At 30.8% G+C, this 20,254-nt stretch overlaps 1 protein-coding gene across 1 annotated transcript; it reads left to right on the top strand.

The window, feature by feature from the left end:
- The first annotated feature begins 640 nt into the window (after nt 1-640).
- LOC132738815 (probable G-protein coupled receptor 139) lies at nt 641-2,815 on the top strand. Its single transcript, XM_060726418.1, has one exon. The coding sequence runs from the start codon at nt 798-800 to the stop codon at nt 1,998-2,000; it is 1,203 nt and encodes a 400-aa protein (XP_060582401.1). The 5' UTR covers nt 641-797; the 3' UTR covers nt 2,001-2,815.
- Nucleotides 2,816-20,254: the final 17,439 nt, after the last annotated feature.

A 20,254-nucleotide genomic window follows, 5' to 3' on the forward strand; every position in this document is an offset into this window, starting at 1 on the left:
AATATCAAGGAAATTTCGTTTTATCTTGTTTTAAAGCATAAAATAAAAAGAAAATTTGTTTGTTTGTTTGTTGTTTAAGATGTAATTTTATTTTCATCACGTGAACTACGCCACTCGTAAGAATACTGTTTTTAATGCTCCCTCGATGAAATAAAATTTTATCTTACACACAAACAAACAAATATCCTCTATATCTTACATAAGCCTGTAACAATAAAAAAGAACGTGATTTGAAATAAAAATATATGTATACTAGTACTTTCTTTTTAGGTTCTTTACAAATATTTCGTTTTATTATTCCATTCAAATGCTTATACCAGCGTTGTTGGCATGGCTCTTAAATTAGAATGCAGCATTTAAAGTGAGTTGCAATCAAATCCCATATATTTTATATGAAGACCAACATACCAACAGGGGCAAACAAATAAAAAGTAGTCTAAGGTGTTTTGAAAATGAATTTGAAGAATAATCAAGCTAATCATTAGTCGACAGAATATCTTTTACTATTGTTCGTGATATAAAACGGAATATCTCAAGAAAACAAGCCTTCAGTTATAACTTTACACCACAAGTTTTACATAAACTTTAGAGCATGAAATAACAAATGAAACAAACTTTTATTTTGTTTCAGCCTTTATTAATTCATATAATATTCTACTTGTTAATGACGGAGTGCATCAATTTGATAAATGGAAATTTTGTCTATACATCATAGCTGTTCACGACAGAAGGTAGCTTTTTATGAAAGAGTTTTCGTACAAATACGTCGTTAAAATAAACTGTATTTTTGCATTATAATGTCAAACTTAACGAAAGGAAATAATATTTCCATTTCAACTGTAAGAAACGCAGTCGTTAAAGAATCGCCTGTTTTACTGCCTGGGTGGCCGAACTGTTCATCACTACCAGACCGCCTCCCTGATGGACCTTACGCTATAGCGAATGATTGGATTAGTGCTGGGTTACCACCAGTTATTATTGTGTTTGGAGTATTTGGAAATCTTCTGACAATTATTGTTTTAAACCGTTCAAGCAAAAAGCTTTCTTCAACAACTTTATACCTCGTTTGCCTTGCAATATCAGACATGGTGTTCTTGTTGAATGGCCCACTGAGGCAATGGATAAGACATACATGGGAATATGATATCCGGGGCTTAAATGAAATTTTCTGCAAGTTTACAGTCTGGTTGACGTATGGAACACTGCAATTCTCTTCCTGGTCCCTTGTTGCTCTAACGGTAGAACGCGTTGTCAGTGTGTTGTGGCCCCACAAAGTTAGAACCAGATGCACTACTTTTTTATCCAAAGTGGTTGTAACAATTCAATTCGTAAGCATATTCGGACTAAACAGTCACTGGTTTTACGGGTTAGGGACATCAAAGTTAGAATACTATGCTGTGAAAACATGCATGCCTTTATATGATGAATATTCGTATTTCTTCCATCATATTTGGCACTGGATAAATTTTGTCGTCGCGTTTGCTGTTCCATTTATCATACTTGTAATTGGGAACAGCATAATTATCTTCAAGTTGAAATCTTCAGAGGAGAAGCGCAACCAGATGAGCGTCATGCAGACAAAAGGGAAACTACTGAAGGCGGAGAAGGAGAAGAAAACATTAACAATCGTGTTGATTTCACTAAATGCTGTATTTTTCTTGAGCCAGACACCAATGTCTGTTTATTACATTTACATACCATACGGAATTGCAAAAGTGAATGAACTTGCATGTGATAACTATACTGAATACAAAAACCAGGCGGAAATTATATGGCTGTGCTATAATGTAGTAAATATCCTTGCATACATGAACGCGACGCTTAATTTTGTTTTATATATTATCAGCGGTTCTCGTTTTCGTGCGGAAATCATAGCACTGTTTCGATGCCAAGGAACACGTTCAATTGGTGTGTTTGAAACATCAGCAAGTGTAAGGAATGGAAGGAACGGATCTATTGCAGAGAAGGCTACAGTGTCCACTATATGTACAACTGAATAGCAATGGTCAAAGAAGTAACATAAAAGCGTTTGTTGCAGACGAGAACTTAATAGAAAATACGAGTGGTGTTTATAACAACAATTACATTCTCCAGAAAGATGTATAAGAAGGGATGGAGTTTATATGGCTAAAGAATTCGAAATTGCCATTTGTTATGTATGTGTCTATGACTTGCTTCAAGTGTTGTGACATGTATTTTATAGCCATTAGTTATTTATTTATTTTGTTTTGATAAATAGAAATACCTTAATCATACGAATTTCAAACTTTGTTAAATATAAACATGTAATTGGAAAGGTCGTTCATTTTGCATAACTGTTTCTAAATGATGTATAAAATGTTGTGTGTTCTTTAGGCTTTTACTATCTTGAACATCGTTTGTGTGTCTATGAATATTGTATGCTTATGTATTTTACTAAATCTCTAAATGTTCATTAAATGTGTTATGTAAATAAATATTGAAATTATTATTTTAATTTTGTAAGTCATTTAAATAAACAAATAAGGAAAGTGGATATAAATGTCAAAAGTGGTATGATACATATGCTACATGCTAAGTAAAGTGGTATAATATTTTGTTTATAATACTACACGTTTTAACTGGACCAATTGTTCATATTTTATTAATATATACGGCTGCTAGTAATTTTTTAATTATCTTTTCTTTTTATCTCATTCAAAGTGTACAACTGTGTATAAATTACTTTTTTGAGGTTATATGGACATTAACAAACGCGAAATGGCTTATCATATAAACAAATAGAATAGCATTATAGTAATAAGTAATTAATATGAATTGAAGAATGAAAATAGAATCAAACGGAAGTTATAATCTGATAGAAGTATTTGAAAAAAATATCTTACATGTTGATAAAATAAATTTAAGAAAATATAGCATTTTACGGAAGTTATAATTTCACATAAAAATTTAGGAAAAAATGTTGTTAAAGTTAAAACATTGATTTGAAATAATAGAATTAAACGGTAGAAATTTGTGTTACAAACATTCATATAAATACAGGATAAAGTAAAGTTGTCATTTTATATAAATATTTAGCAATTTTTATATATATATTTTAGGTCGCGAGTGCAGTTACTTCGTTTTTATTTTCTGATTGAATTTGACAATTGCTTAACTGAAGTGACAACGACTATCCATAAAAAATTCATATAAAATTAAATATAAAAAAAAAACATTCAAAAGATAAAAAAAATATCTGCGTTGTATTGGTATAAATAGGTTCTTGCAAAAAGAGCATATGGAGAAATTATAAAAGAGGAACAATTTTACTATATAGAGTAAAAAACTGGGATTGGACAATTAAAGAATGGTTTCACTTTGAGAAAGTTCTTAGCATTTTCACACACATCAATAACTTTAATCAATAAATCAATATAATTTCATTTGTTTGATGAAAATTGACCCTAAGCATGGACTCCTATATCTTTCAATCGGGACATTACTAGTTAACATTTTAGGCAAAATTCCAAAATATGTACTGACTGAATAGCGAACAGTCACTAGTTGCACACGGCCACGAAAAATAGATCCATATAATCTATTCGAACCTGCCAATAATATATATCAACAGCTTTCCAGTTGGACTGCCCATGAAAATACATTTTATCAGCGTCTTCAAATACAGTTTACTCATATCTACTTAATGCTCATTACTGCTAATGACAGAAAATGATAATTTATCAAGCACAGAACATTTGCGTTCGCTCTGATTAAATTTACCTAGCCGGAGGCTGAACGATTACCTCATCAAGCTAACATTGATTGCAAAAGGTGAATTGTGAAATAAGATATATCTGCCACATCCGTCGTGTTTCTCCTTAGCCCATAATGTGTTATTTATTTTACATTATTCGATCTAACATACTATTAAACTTGTCGAGATAAATTCTTATATCTCTAATTTTGTCATGTAATAAGTCCTGACATTTCAATGAAAATATTACAACTCACACACCGACTAGTCCCTATTGTTTATTTCCAACCAATGCCATTTTTATAAACTAAAAAAATATTTCATGTCCACGAACAGGCTCAATGATACCGAGTCTTCAACATTTTCAAGTTTGTCGTTTTGGGCGTTCTTTAGGGATTTCGTTTTCTTTATTTAGGGATTTCGTTTTGAATTCCCTATTTTAACATTGGTTCAGATTTTATTGAAATATATCAATAAAACAAAATTTGTTTACTTGATTTTCTATTAAATCAATATAACATAAAACAATTTTGTTTATATCTTCATTGTCGATATTTTTTTCTATTTTTTTAGGACGAGGTAGTGGGTTGGGGGAGAGGGGGCGATTGAATATTGCGCAACTTCTTTCATGAAATTACATGAAAATGTCATATTTAATGTTGGCTCCAGCTAAACACAGTTTTAAACAAATCGCAGTTTAATAGATCCGTTCGTTGACCATTTTTGTTAAAATGGAAGGGATATTGAAGAAATTAGACCTTATATAAAAGATCGCATAGCTCGGTCAGATTTTTCCTAAATTGAGGAAAGTACAGGGGTCTAAAACGGTACCTAATGAGACAGTTGGTAGGTAGGGAAAAGAGAAACCTGTGACTGGCACAGAATCGGCCAAAATGCAGGAAATTCTGGCCGACCTGTGACTGTAATAGACTAGAGAAATGGTGTATTACAGAGAATCTGTTTTAAAGTTTAGAACTAAAGTTTCAAAGTTTTATTCAAGATAAATCCGAGTTTGAATAGCATTAGATATATGTATATAACGATGTGGTTCTCATTGACAAACACTTATATTCCATGTTTTATATAAAACGTTGGTAGGTAGTGGGAGGAGAAACAAACAATATTTTGTTTTTATTTTGCCTTCTTGCAGACTTGCTACAATACATATCGTGTCGATGTTTTATTTTAAATAACCTAAATGTGAATGTTATATTTTAAGTAACCTAATATGAGTTAGTTTACATTTTACTGGACTTCTCTTGGAATTTTAGAAAATTAAATTTAATTTAGTTTCCTGTAATTTCATTTTAGAAATGGCTTTGTTTTATGTAAACAAAGTTTCAAATGTTGATATTTGTGAATATACTTTAAAAAATATGAATTGAGTTGAGCTAAATATGTGCTACGTTTGTTTGCAAAAAGAACAAAAATATCAAAATAAAAAGTTGGGATGAATACAAGCATTTATTTATTAATAATATCAATTGACATAGACACTCTGTTTCAGTACACAAAAACGAACTGTCAAGAATACTGTCCATTGTGACAATCTCTAAGCACGTAAATTAAGATAAAAAAAACATAATCAATATCAAGGAAACCATTTTCTATCAATTACAAACGATAGATAACGCGTTAACATACAATGACATTCTTCCGCTCGATTCATTCTTTCAAAAAATTAACAAACTACTTCTAACTTATAACTTTGGAACGTTATTGTGCACATTCATTTGCAATGAATTGTTCAAATGTTGACAATTTCAAAATTTGACTTTTCAAAGTTTGACTATATTTTATAATTGAGGCCTTGTATAACGAATTCCCTTTGGCTTGGTTATGTTTTTTCAAGAAAATACTGATTATTATACTGATTAAGCATTTCATTAAGTTTCTTATAGATTTTTTTATCAATTAAGGACAGGAAGCCTCATCCGTTGCTTCCATTCAAATCGTAGGACGAAGGAAGGTCAAAAATGATAAAGATACGTTCTAATTAGGCACAATTAGAGAGTTTCGTTTCATCGTCAATATTTTCTCCATCTTCTTCCAGTTTTACAAAATAATTGGTAGGTACTTTTAAAGCAAACTAGTTGGACTGTAAATCTCGTTCATAACAGTATATAAGTAACACTGGTATATGATAAATATTTCATTAAGATTGTTGGTTTTGGTCCTTACAGACCGAAGTCAACTGTCATTAGCTATAGGTGTTCAAAGACATTTACATTTTTGATGAAAGGAATTAAACGTTAAGGTAGGTTTATATTGCAAGTAGTTTTGGTATTATAGTTCAATCTGTTTGACAGGTGTGATTTTACATATTTACGGTAGGATTCCGCATGTTAAAAATTAACATTTAAAAGCGTTTCGTGATAAGGTAAGTATTGCCAGTACAAAATTATAACCAGTCTGTATACGCTTGAAAGTATTTACGAGAAATATGCCGTCACGTCAATCAAACATTTTAGATCTCAGTTTGAGCTTAGAAAATTGCGAACTTTAGGCCCAGTTATTGACGATAATAAATTAAAAAATAAATAGATGATTTTATTCATGCACTTGACGCTTACAGTGTATTAAAATACTTAATCAAGACCCATGCTAAATTTCATGTGACCTTTTTCATAATTCCTCTTTCTATCTAATTTCTTATATTCTTTTTTTTTTGTCCATTTATCAAATTCAATTTTGTTTATTTTCCAGTTTTACATATTTTTTTTCAATTCAATTGTATTTACAATAACACTCAGTTTGTATAATTTACCAAAAAAAAAACATTCTTAAACTAGTACGGTTTGTATTGCTTGAAAAGTTAATATGAATACTAATCATCATCAAACTCTCCGGACTCACTTAAGTCACTTCAATTTTGGATTTTGTGAATATGATAACATTTTATATCTAAAAATATTTATAAAAACAAATGAAACCTAGATACTGTCTATATTTATTTACAGTAAATTAATTAAGATGTCAACAACAGAGAAAGTTAAAGTCACATTTTACATAGGCATCACTTACCAAATGCAATTTTATCATCGCAATATTCAGTGGAAAGCAAATTATTTCTCCGTAACAGTTGATCTCGGACATTCAGTCTTACTTGTCATTTGTCTTGCAACATATATTCAGAAATCATGTGATCAGGCAATTAACTCGATTAATGAAAGGATGTGAATTACATCTCTTGCAGTAATGTTTCTCAAAAAGTTTCTTCTGATTTTGGCGTATTTATCAAGAAGCTCTATTTGTGAAGATAAAGCAATAATGTCACTTCTACCACGTGCCCTACAAGAGTATTGTCCTGGTGCGAACGTGTGTGCCGAGAAACAGCTGACACCGGAAGAAAATGTACGGAATGATTCTCAGATAGTATCCTGTTGCACCGGTAAGAATGAAATAATGTTCTAGAATATAAAAAAAAATCTGCAGGTACTAAGGATATTTTTCGTTTGAGTTAAATATGGAATATATTTTTACGAAACATGATAAAATTCCATAAATTTTCACAAGCCGGAACGGCGATTGATATATATAACGAAAAAAATAAAAAGATAATCGTTTTACTTAATTTTACCTTCAAGAAAAAAGGTGTTTACAAAATACACCCATTTGCTACGCAGTTGCAATTGGACAGCGCGCAGTAATACATTGATTATTTATACGTGCATGACGCAGTTCGTTTTAAATACACACTTTATCACAAACATAACTGTATTGAAAAATTATAAGCAGATAACTTCCTATGATGAATGCTAATGTAAAAGAGAAATATCTGAGAAAGTAAATATTAGTTTGGCTTTGCCCACTTTCATATTTATTTTTTCATATTTTTTTTCACAATATAATATATATTTGGTTGATATTTCACCATATTTCATGGCTAAAATTAATTAGATAAATCAAAATACATGCAGATTTCTTTTATATTTTAGAACATTATGTATCTGCTTATATATTTTCGTTTTTTTTGTATATATCAATCGCCGTTCCGGCTTGTGAAAATATATGGAATTTTATCATGTTTCGTTAAAATATATTCCATATTTCATTCAAACGAAAAAAATATCCTCTAAATATATGCAAATGTATTTGCTTTCGGGCGAAATTTCCAAATGTTTTCAATTCAATGTTTCTATGACTCTCGAAAATAAATATATTTGAAGCATGTGCTATTTTACAGAATGTTCATGTGGACAAAATTGCTCCGACAGTGGTAACTGCTGTTTTCAAAACAATGGCCCGCAAAAGGTCGGTGATGACAGGTTTCAGAAGGTGAGATCGTGTCTTTATCCAACAACGAAACCTCCACATGACAACAGCGAATACCGACTTATCTCTCAGTCTTACTATATGGTGTCATCATTAAGCAACAGTGAATTAATGACAAATGATTCTTGTGGGGATGAACAAGTTGCACCTTGGGGTAGCTTGTATCCTGTTTACTCGGCTAAAAACAATCAAATATATAAGAATATAAAATGTGCAACCAATGCCGGGGTAACCGATGGCAAAGTTTTTGAAGCCATAATGTCATGCAAGCCTTTGAGATCAGGATCAGATGTTGCTAACTTCGTGCAGCATTTGGACTCAATTGAATTTCATAAAAAGTGTGCTATAGACTTCATAGTACCTGAAATTGAGGATATACAAATGTTTAGATGTTTTGAACCTCTTATAAAATCATGTCCAAAGCCAATTAAATTTGAGATACCGGAGGCCGTTAATCTCTCAAAAGAGAACATTGTCTCGTTCTGCGAAAGTGGACTAGTATCGCCCTTTCGTGTAAAGAAAATGTATGCTAACGTATTTTGTCATATTTGCAATGGTGAAGACTTTACAAAGAACGATGTATGCCACGAACAAATAGAATTGAACAATAGATATAACACCGTTGATAAGTATGGTAGGCTTGCTTTTGTTGGACTAATTGACCCCAAGTTCTTAGAGAATAGAAAAACAACGATCAAACAGACAAAGTCACAAGCCTGCGATACGGTAATCATAACTTTATCTTTTTAACAGATTATAAACCGTCATTTACATATATAACAGTGGTAATAACATGTCATTAGAAAATAGAAAATTATGAAACTATCGATGAAAATACATGTAAGTTTATACATTATATAATATAAATATGAACTATTTATCTATATCAACTTTGAATTATATCATGATAATCAATGATTGGGTAATTGCTGTTGCCATTTTGCATATTCAACAAGTCATGACATATGAGCCGCGTCACGACAAAAACAACATAATGGGTTTGCGACCAGCATGGATCCAGACCAGTCTGCGCATCCGCGCAGTCTGATCAGGAGCCATGCTGTTCGCTTACAAACCCTATAACAAGTAGAGTAACTGATAGCGAACAGTATGGATCCTGATCAGACTGCGCGGATGCGCAGGCTGGTCTGGATTCATGCTGGTTGCCAACCCATTATGTTGGTTTTGTCGTGACGCGGCTCATTTTCATTTTTCAGACAAGCACGTGTAGACCATTGTTGTGTGCCTCAGGTAAACTGCGTGATCAAGCCGGAAGTTGCATGTATCTAAACAAGATATGGTTCGATAACACGTTCGGGATCTGCATCAATCTTACTTTGAATACAAGCATACATGTTGCAGACGTGTTAAAAGTAGGTGCCAGAGATGTAAATTCCATGTTATCGAGAATAAAGTCACCATGGCCAGATCACTGGAAAGTACATGCGATATTTTATGAAGTAGATGATGATAACAATAATACAACATCAAGTTTACTTGTTCTAATACATACAACACAAAGCAAGGTACAGCCGAAGCGTTTCATTCAAAACATAGAAAAGACAATAACTCAAGACTGGGTGTTGGAACATGATAATAACATTGTTGTTATGAAAGCTGCTTTTGCGTCTTTGTCATTATTAAATGTCTTACGGATAAAAAAGATTTCAAATGTGGTTTTCGGAAACGAATCAAGGAAAATCTTCAACAAAGAGTACAGACCAGTATATAGAAATTTAATGCATCCAAATATCAATGTTCATATAACTAAACTTTATCTATGTGAACAAGTTGAGCTTTCTAAGTCTGAATTCATCTTAAGTAAAGACCAATCAGTTCTCTTCAATTTGCGAACGAACAGATACATGTTATATCTGCAGTTCTTACTTACAGCAGAAGCCCCTGAAGAAGGATATGGAGCCAGAATTTGCGTTGAAGACTCTGGGATGGTTGCTACATTTTCAAATACAAGTTCTTTGCAAGATTACTATGACATGCGTTTAATCATTGCAGTTGTGATCATTCTTGAACGCTACTTTATCTAGGACACCAACCTGTGTAATCCTCCCTATCCAGCCATATAAAACAATATTCTACGTTTCACCTTTTTAGCTGTTTAAATCGGTTTTGTTTCTTATTAACGACTATTATATGAAACGTTTTGTGAAAATTGCTTTTAGTTTAGCTAAATATATTGAAACCAGATCGGTTCATTTAGTTCCCGATTTCTTGAGTTTAAAGGATTTCTTCCCTTTAAACATTGCATTTTATTTACTTGTTTAGGAAAACAACATGTTGGTGAAAATTAATCGGTACAATAGCGTTTCAAAGTTAAATGTTATTAGTTATTTGTTAATTTTGTGAAAGAATGCCTTTTTACCCAACGGAATGAACTTTTAATTTAATAGGTCTTATTCATCTTTTCACACCCATTTATGTATGATAATGAATGAGAAATGTAAAAATCGGCTATTTTGTGATCATGATTTCTGCAACCGTTTAGAGGTACTGCTCCAATCCTGTATTGAGTTAAATCCATATGTTTAGAGATGGCCACACTGGACAATATTCTTGTCAATTTTTTGTGTGTGTGTTTTGAAACAGTGCCTATGTGAATTGTAATCATTAATACAATATGTGTGATAACTCGAAGAATCAGAAAGAACTAAAACTATTTTTATGAAACTTGAAATATGAACAGATGACAGTATAGAGATTATGCACGTCATTAATTTTTTTGCTCGACTATAGGGATTATACTGACAGTTGTCCTACTCAACCAGCGTCGGCGACCGCCTCTGTATTTATGAAAAATGTTTGAAAGCAGTGTCATAACTTCTTTATTTTTAAGGTATTGACTTCAAACGCCAAATATATGTCTTTAACTATCCACCACATTATATGTGAAAGGGATCACAACTCTTGCAACAAAATTACTAGAATTACCCCCTTAAACTTAAAATTCTTATGACAGAATGTTTGTTTTCTTTCGTAAGGTATCTACCTAAAATTTCAAGTTAAGTTATTTATTAGCACTCAACTAATGTGTGAGAAGATTCAATACTCCAGTTGACTATTTGACTTAGAATCATATCTCCTTGAACTTGATCATTTTGGATTTACTTCAAACTTCAAACTCTATAATATGTGTCATGGAATGCAAAAATGGGGTTTCTTGACCAATTTTTCGATTTTCACTTTTTTAAATTTTCTGAATCTATGAAATATCAGAAGTAATTCCTGAAAATTTGAAGGTCGTGTTTTTCTTATTTACAAAGATAAACATAATTTTGTGTGTATAGTGTCCAGTAAGTAATTAAAAATACACATAAAAAATCTTTGATATTTGTGATGTTTAAAGGTGTATGAGGAAAACAACTTTTTAAGCTAAAATGAACCTTGTAAAAAAATGTTTTATGTTATTAAAGATAATAAATGTTGTAGAATATTTTATGAATACAGCCACCATAATTAAAGCATCATTTACATTATGTTGCCTAGCAAATGACCTATTCCTGGGTTCTTCCTGACCTTTTGCGTGTAAAAAGGTTATGTGCTATGTTTATTTTATAACACTTATAACTATCAATACAAAATATATTCTTCTTTCACATTAACAAATGGTTCTATTGCATTTCTACAGTATTAACAGGACATATTACTGTTGAGAAATATCATAATACAACTTCAAAAGAACTAAACACAGTGTCCATTTATAATTCATTTATTACCTTTATTCAGATATTTACTCTGACAGCATGCAACAGTTTAATACAACTGTAAATGAAAGATGACTCAAGTATAACATCATCAAAGGTAGTAACACTAAATAAAGGGCATCATTACACAAATACAACATGAAGGAAGCTATACTCTGTTACCTAGCAACCATGGAATATTCTAATTTTTTTGTAATTTATTTTGTAAGTATACAAATTTCCTGATAAAATACAACTAACAAAGCCGCAGATATAAATTAACTTTCAATAAAATTGTAAAACAATGCCTATTTATTACTTTTCATTAATTTTCCATTGAAGATATTACATACAATCCATGTTCTGTACACTTGACTAGTGATAGTAAGCCATGTAAATTTTAGCAGAACTCAGTATTTTTGCCATGTATATTGCTCTGTATTTTTTTATATAAAGCCAATAAGCATTTGATCAAATCACTGCTACTTTCCATATTACATAAACATATCTATCCGCTGTATTAATGATATACATAATACCTAAGCAATTACTAAAAATTAATTAGTGTTGCCAAGCAACCACAATATATTCCATAATTTTTTTTTTAATTTTACAAATTTTAAGTATGATTAAAATAGATCTCAAAATACCATGAACAAAGCAGCATGATTACGAAAAAACAAACAAATTACAACTATAAAACTGCAAATACAATTTTTAATTTCTTAATAATAGTTCTTGGATCAGAGTATCCTTAAACTCACTTTACTATAGGTTTTGAATTTATATAGATAATATACATAATTTCATAAAAGTATTTTCAGGAACATCTGGTGTTAACTACACTGTTTTACAACAAAGTAAGGACTTAGAATCGACTAGCATAATTAAAATGACATAAAGATAATTCCTACATGAAAAACTTACTTACTTAAAACTGTCTCTGTATATAATTAGGTTGCTTAGCAACCTATACATAATTATTATTTTTTTATAAATTTCTAAATTTCCAACTTTTTACAGGCATACAGGAGATTTTTTACAGCCATTTTTGCTATAATAAAAAAAATGAAAACAATATCACAAATAATGTGTAACTGAACTTCCTAAGGTATTCAGAGAACAGTCTGCCTCATCATTCCTTAATAATATAATTTGAAAAATAATACTTCTAATATATGTTCACTATATTTTTTTTTCAGGTACAATTTAAGGTTCTATAATTTTGATTTTTTTTAAACTTAGGTGGATGATTATTTTTTCAATTATAGAGGGTTACAAGAGATCAAAGCAATATAAGTATTTTTATAATGAGATGCCAGCCTCTTAAAAAACCTTCCCAAACTGAAGGGAATTTTGGTTGCCTAGCTACCATGGAATATTCCCTTTGATTTTGCTGTTTTCTTTTTTAACAATTTTAGGGTTTTGTGATAATTTACAATCAAAAATAATGATTCACACTAATTTTGAGTATCGTTTATATCCATAATTACCCTTAATATGTAGAGGAAACATAACATTACTATGGCACAGCTTAAAGTCCATTTATGTCTTTCACAATGTCATAATTGCATAAAACCATGACTTTCAGAATGTTGCTGACATACTTTTTGTCGGGTTTAACCGGTAAAGGGCTTTGGGATTGCTTGAAAAAACTTTTTATAAGTGGTTTTTTTTTTTGATGCACCCTGGGGTAAAACTATTTAGGGGGTCAGAAAATAGTTTTGAAACAGAAAAAAACAGTATGTAGTCTTTATTTTGGAAAACGTTAAGTAAGTTTTGAGTTAAAAAGAGGGTTTCGGTATGGGTCAAATGTTATTTTGCCTCAAAATTTGGGTTTTGGGGTTTTTGTGGTCAAGGGCGTTCGTGCCGGAAATTTTTTTTTGGGCGTAACCCCGCAATGGGCAATTGTATGTTTTAAGATTGTTGGGTGGTAGGGCTGGCCTAGGGCCCGGTTTGGGATGTTTTGGATTAGTTTAAATTTTACTGACCTTCCTTTTTGGAAATTTTAAAAAAAATTAAAAATCTACTTTTTGTTTCTGTATTTCCCCAAATTTTAAAGGTTGTTTTTGTAAAAAAAATTCCAAATTTTTAAAATTTGTTTAAAAAGTTAAAAAAATGGGCTTTAAAAAAATATGGTTTGGGTTTAGTTTAAAAAATTTTTAATTGGTTTTTGGAAAAAAAAAAATATCAAAAATTAAAAAAGGTGGGATGAAAAAAAGTTTTTAAAATTAAAAATAACTTTCACTAGAAACCCCGTTTAGTAAAAAAAGTCAATTTTCAAAAATATTGTCCCTTGTTTACAAACTTAAGGCAATAAAATTAAAATTTAAAAAAAATTAAACAAAATCAAGAAAAACCCTTTTCTATTGCGATAGTAAAGCGGGTTTAAAAAAAAGATGACAATTAAATTGCGTCGATTATTTTTTCAAAAAAAAATTAAAAACTATAAATAAAATATAACTTTTGGCGCCCATTGTGCACATTAATTAGCAAAGAATTGGGTTAAAAAGGGTTTCCCCTTTCAAAATTTGACTTTTTTTAAAAATTGATATTTTTAAAAATTTTGGGAAACCCCTTTTCCTTTTATAAAAGGGGTTCCCCATGGCTTTTATTTGTTTTTTTAAAAAAATGTGATTAAAATTCTAAATTTGGCCCTTTTAAAATTTAAATTTCTTATAGATTTTTTCAAATTAAAAAAGGAAACCTCTCGTTGTTTTCCCTTCAAAAGGTGGGGCGAGGGAAAACAAAAAGTAAAAATTGTTCTTAAAATTTGGCACAATTTGGGGTTTTCGTTTTTATCGTCAATTTTCCGCTTTAAAAAAAATTTAAATTTGGGAGGTTTCTTTTAAAAAAAATGTTGGGTGGTTTAACTGTAAATTTTTCTTATAACAGTTTTTAAGAACATGGTATATGTAAAAATTTATTAAAAATTTTTTGGTTTTGGTCCTTTATAGAGAAATCAATGTCATCACTATGTGTTTAAAGGGAAATTTTTATTTTATAAAAGGGAAATTTAAGTTAAAGGGGGGTTTTTATTGAAATTTTTTTTGGTATTTTGTTAAAATGTTTGACCCGTTTTTTTTACATTGTTACGGGTTAAAAAAACATTCATTGTCTTTTTGTGTTTTAAGGTAAAAATTTACGAAGTTTTTTGCTTACAAAAAAATTTACCCGTCTGTTAAATTTGTTTGAAAAGGTTTTTTTTTTTTTGGAAAAAATTAGTGTTAACCCATGTACACATTTTGAAACGCTTAAAAAAATTTTTCGTCACTCGGGTTACAAAACCTTTTTTCTGTCAAACTGATCTCTAAAGACTTTCATTGGAAAGTTAACATTCTAAGCTAGTTTTTTACCAATCAAATACTGTTTGAGTTTGAGCTTAGAAAATTGCTTTATAACCTTAGGCCAAGTTAATGACGATAATGAATTAAAAATAAAAATGTTATTTTCTTCATGTAATTTAAGCTAACAGTGTTTTAAAATGCGTATATGAAGAACCGTACTATATTTTATGCGACCTTTTTTATAATTCCTCTTTCTATCTAATTTCTTATGTTCTTTGGTGTTTTTGTGCATTTTTCAAATTTCATTTTGTTTATTTTCTAATTTTTACATTTTTTTTTCAATTCAATTTTATTTAACAATAAACATTCATTTGGTACAAATTTACAAAATCATTTCTTAAAATAGTAGGGGGGTTTTTGTGCTTGGAAAATTAAAAATTTAAAATGATTTCATCAAAACCTGGATGCTGAAGTCCTTCAAAAATTTGGGGTTTTGTGAAATTAAAATTTTTATCTAAAAAAATTTTTTTTAAAAAAATGGGAAACCCAGGGATATCTTTATTTATTTTCAGTAAATTTTTAAAGGGGTACAGGGAAAAAGAGAAAGTTTTAAAATCACATTTTACTAGGCACCCCTTTTCCAAAAGCAAATTTTTCATGCAATATTCAGTGGAAAGCAAAATTTTTTCCGTGACGTTTATTAGAAAAGGGGTGTTGGTCTTACTTGTCATTTGCCTTTTAAAATTATTCCCCCTCATGTGGGGTTTTCTTTAGCCCTTGCAAAGGCAAACGTTACCCTTTTTCCAAAATCGTCGGGAGATTGAAAAAAAGGGTTAAAAAACAAAAAGAGAAAAAAAAAACAAACAAAAACAAATGGCCAAGAAAAAAGCAAACAAATTAAATAAAGTTATCAATCATTACAAAATAATTCATATAGGAAACCAGAATTATAATGTGGAAGATATTGTACATGTATCACTATTTGATATATGAAAACATATGTCGGGTTTTCCAATGTCAAAATAATAATTAAAAAAAAATATTGTATCAATATTTAAATAGCTTAACATTTCAGCGTCATTCTACATATTCGAAAATAATTCTTAATTCTTTACTTATAGCTTATTATAAAGGCATCGGTTTACCTATCTAGAAATATTTTGTTTCATATAACTTAACATTTAGGCTATGCCAGAGGGTAGGCGTTTACAATTGATAACTATATATGAAAATAATATGGTGATCGAAAATTAACTCAATTAATGAAAGGGTGTGAAATACATCTTTTGCAGTAATGTTTCTCAAAAGGTTTCTTCTGATTTTGGCGTATTTATCAAGAAGCTCTATTTGTGAGGATACAGCATCAATGCCACTACTACCACGTGCCCTTCAAGAGTATTGTGCTGGTGCGAACGTGTGTGTCGAGAAACAGCTGACACCGGAAGAAAATGTACGGAATGATTCTCAGATAGTATCATGTTGCACCGGTAAGAATGAAATAATGTTCTAGAATATAAAAGAAATATGCAGGTACAAAGAGGATATTTTTTGTTTGAGTGAAATATGGAATATATTTTAACGAAACATGATAAACTTCCATATATATTCACAAGCCGGAAAGGCGATTGATATATATAACGAAAAAATAAAAAATAATCGTTTTACTTAATTTTACCCTCAAGAAAAAAGGTGTTTACAAAATACACCTATTTGCTACGCAGTTGCAATTGTACAGCGCGCAGTAATATACGTGCGTGACGCAGTGCAATTAAATACACACTTTATCACAAACATAACTGTATTGAAAAAATATAAGCAGATAATTTCCGATGATAAATGCTAATGTAGAAGAGGTTGCAAAAGAGAAATATCTGAGAAAGTAGACCCAAAAATAAATATGAGTTTTGCTCCGCCCACTTTAAATTCATATTTATATTTTCATATTTTTTTCTCAATATAATATATATTTGGTTGATATTGCACCATATTTCATGGCTAAAATTAATTAAGTAAATCAAAATACGTTCAGATTTCTTTTATATTCTAGAACATTATTTATCTGCTTATATATTTTCGTTTTTCGTTGTATATATCAATCGCCGTTCCAAAATATATGGAGTTGTATCATGTTCCGTAAAAATCTATAACATATTCCATATTTCACTCAAACGAAAAAGTATCCTCTAATTATACACAAATGTATTTGCTTTCGGACGCAATTAACGAATATATTCAATTCAATAATTCTATGACTCTCAAACACAAATATATTTGAAGCATGTGCTATTTTACAGAATGTTCATGTGGACAAAAATTGCTCCGACAGTGGTAACTGCTGTTTTCAAAACAATGGGCCCGCAAAAGGTTACAGATGACAGGTTTTCAGAAGGTGAGATTATGTCTTTATCCAACAACGAAACCTCCACATGACAATAGCCAATACCGACTTATCTTTCAGTCTTACTATATGGTGTCATCATTAAGGCAACAGTGAATTAATAACAAATGATTCTTGTGGGGATGAAAAAGTTGCACCTTGGGGTAGCTTGTATCCTGTTTACTCGGCTCAAAACAATCAAATATATAAGAACATAAAAATGTGCAACCAAATGCCGGGGTAACCCGATGGCAAAAGTTTTTGAAGCCATAATGTCATGCAAGCCTTTGAGATCTGGATCAGATGTTGCTAACTTCGTGCAGCATTTGGACTCAATTGAATTTCATAAAAAGTGTGCTATAGACTTCATAGTACCTGAAATTGAGGATATACAAATGTTTAGATGTTTTGAAAACCTCTTATAAAATCATGTCCAAAGCCAATTAAATTTGAGATACCGGAGGCCGTTATAATCTCTCAAAAGAGAAACATTGTCACGTTCTGCGAAAGTGGACTAGTATCGCCCTTTCGTGTAAAGAAAATGTATATATGCTAACGTATTTTGTCATATTTGCAATGGTGAAGACTTTACAAAGAACGATGTATGCCACGAACAAATAGAATTGAACAATAGATATAACACCGTTGATAAGTATGGTAGGCTTGCTTTTGTTGGACTAATTGACCCCAAGTTCTTAGAGAATAGAAAAACAACGACCAATAGACAAAGTCCAAAGCCTGCGATGGCGGTAAATGCAAACTTTATCTTTTTAACAGATTATAAACCGTCATTAACATATATAACAGTGGTAAATAACATGTCATTAGAAAATAGCAAATTATGAAACTATCGATGACAATACATGGAAAATGTATACATTAATAATAATATAAATATGAAAACTATTTTATCTATTATCAACTTTGAAATTTATATCATGATAATCATGATTGGTAATTGTTTGTTTGCATTTTGCAATTTCAGCAAGTCATGATATTTTTCATTTTTCAGACAAGCACGTGTAGACCCATTGTTGTGTGGCCTCAGGTAAACCCTGCGTGCATCAAGCCGGAAGTTTGCATGTATCTAAAACAAGATATGGTTCGATAACCCACGTACGGGATCTGCATAAGTCCTTACTTTGAATACAAGCATACATGTTGCAGACGTGTTTAAAAGTTAGGTGCCAGAAGGTGTAAATTCCATGTTATCGAGAATACAGTCCCATGGCCAGGATCAAACTGGAAAGTACATTGCGATAATTTTATGAAGTAGATTGATGATAAAACAATAATACAACATCACAAGTTTACTTTGTTCTAATACATACAAACACAAAAGCAAGGTCAGGGGCCGAAGCGTTTCATTTAAAAACAATAGAAAAGACAATAACTAAGACCTGGGTGTTGGAACATGAATTATTAAACATTGTTGTTATGAAAAAGCTGCTTTTGCCCGTCTGTGTCATTAATTTAAATGTCTTACGGATAAAAAAAGATTTCAAATGTGGGTTTTCGGAAACGAATCAAGGAAAATCGTCAAACAAAGAGTACAGACCAGTAATATAGAAATTTAATGCATCCCAAATATCAAATGTTCATCATAACTAAACTTTATCTTTGTGAACAAGTTGAGCTTTCTAAGTCTGAATTCATCTTAAGTAAAGACCAATCAGTTCTCTTCAATTTGCGAACACAAAGATACATGTTATATCTGCAGTTTTCACTTATATGGGGAGCCCCTGAAGAAGGATGTCGAGCCAGAATTTGCGTTGAAGACTCTGATCTGATTGTTACATTTTCAAATACAAGTTATTTGTAAGATTACTATGATATGCGCTTAATCATTGCAGTTGTGATCATTCTTGAACGCTGCTTTAACTAGGACACCAATCCCTATTCAGCCATACAAAAACAAAATTCTACGTTCTACCCTTATGTTAAAATCGGTTTTGTTTCTTATTAACGTCTATTACATGAACCGCTTTGTGAAAGTGACTTTTAGTTAAGCTAAATATATTGAAACCAAATCGGTTCATTTAGTTCCCGATTTCCTGAGTTTTAAGGATTTTTTTCCTTCAAGCATGGTATTTTATTTACTTATTTAGGAAAACAACATGTTGGTGAAAATTAATGGGCACAAAAGCGTTTCAAAGCTGTACGTAAGTAGTAATTTATTAATTTTGTAAAAGAATGAAATGAGCAACAGAATGTCATTTTTATGTTAACGCATTATCTATCATATGTTATTGATAGAAAATTGTTTCTTTGATATTAAGTTTTTTATCCTTACTTATAATGTTTAGAGATGGCCACACTGGACAATATTCTTGTCAGTTTTTTTGTGTGTGTTCTGAAACAGTACCTATGTGAATTGTAATCATTAATAAATAATTACTTGTATTCATCCCACCTTAATGTTTTGATATTTTTTGTTATTTTTTTTTCAAAGCAACAACAATAAACATTTTCTATTGCAATTTGACTTCGCATTGCATTATTATTTACATGCGTGTTGAACTTTAACAAACATGAACATGAGTTTCTTATATCGAAATATTATTTGCTTAAATTGTGAGTATTCACTGAAAAGTGAATAATTTCTAACATTTTTCAAAGACTTGCCCATCTGAAAGGTATTATGCCATAAAGATTTTTTGTTACAAACATCAACATCATCTGTATCTGCATTTGTTGAAGAAATGGGTACAACTGAAAAATGTGCATGCACATTTCGATTATAGATGTTACTGACAACAAGAGGGCCATGATGGCCCTGAAGTCGCTCACCTGTATATAGGCCCCTGGAGCGGGGCCAGTTTAAACCCCAGGGCTTTTATTTGAACAAACTTGGTAGACACCCATTAGAAGATGTTTCATGCTAAGCATCTAAGGTCTAGCT

This window comes from Ruditapes philippinarum, unplaced genomic scaffold (assembly GCF_026571515.1).
Source record: "Ruditapes philippinarum isolate M1 unplaced genomic scaffold, ASM2657151v2 ctg2412_1_1_1_1, whole genome shotgun sequence".
Classification (NCBI taxonomy): Eukaryota; Metazoa; Mollusca; class Bivalvia; order Venerida; family Veneridae; genus Ruditapes; species Ruditapes philippinarum.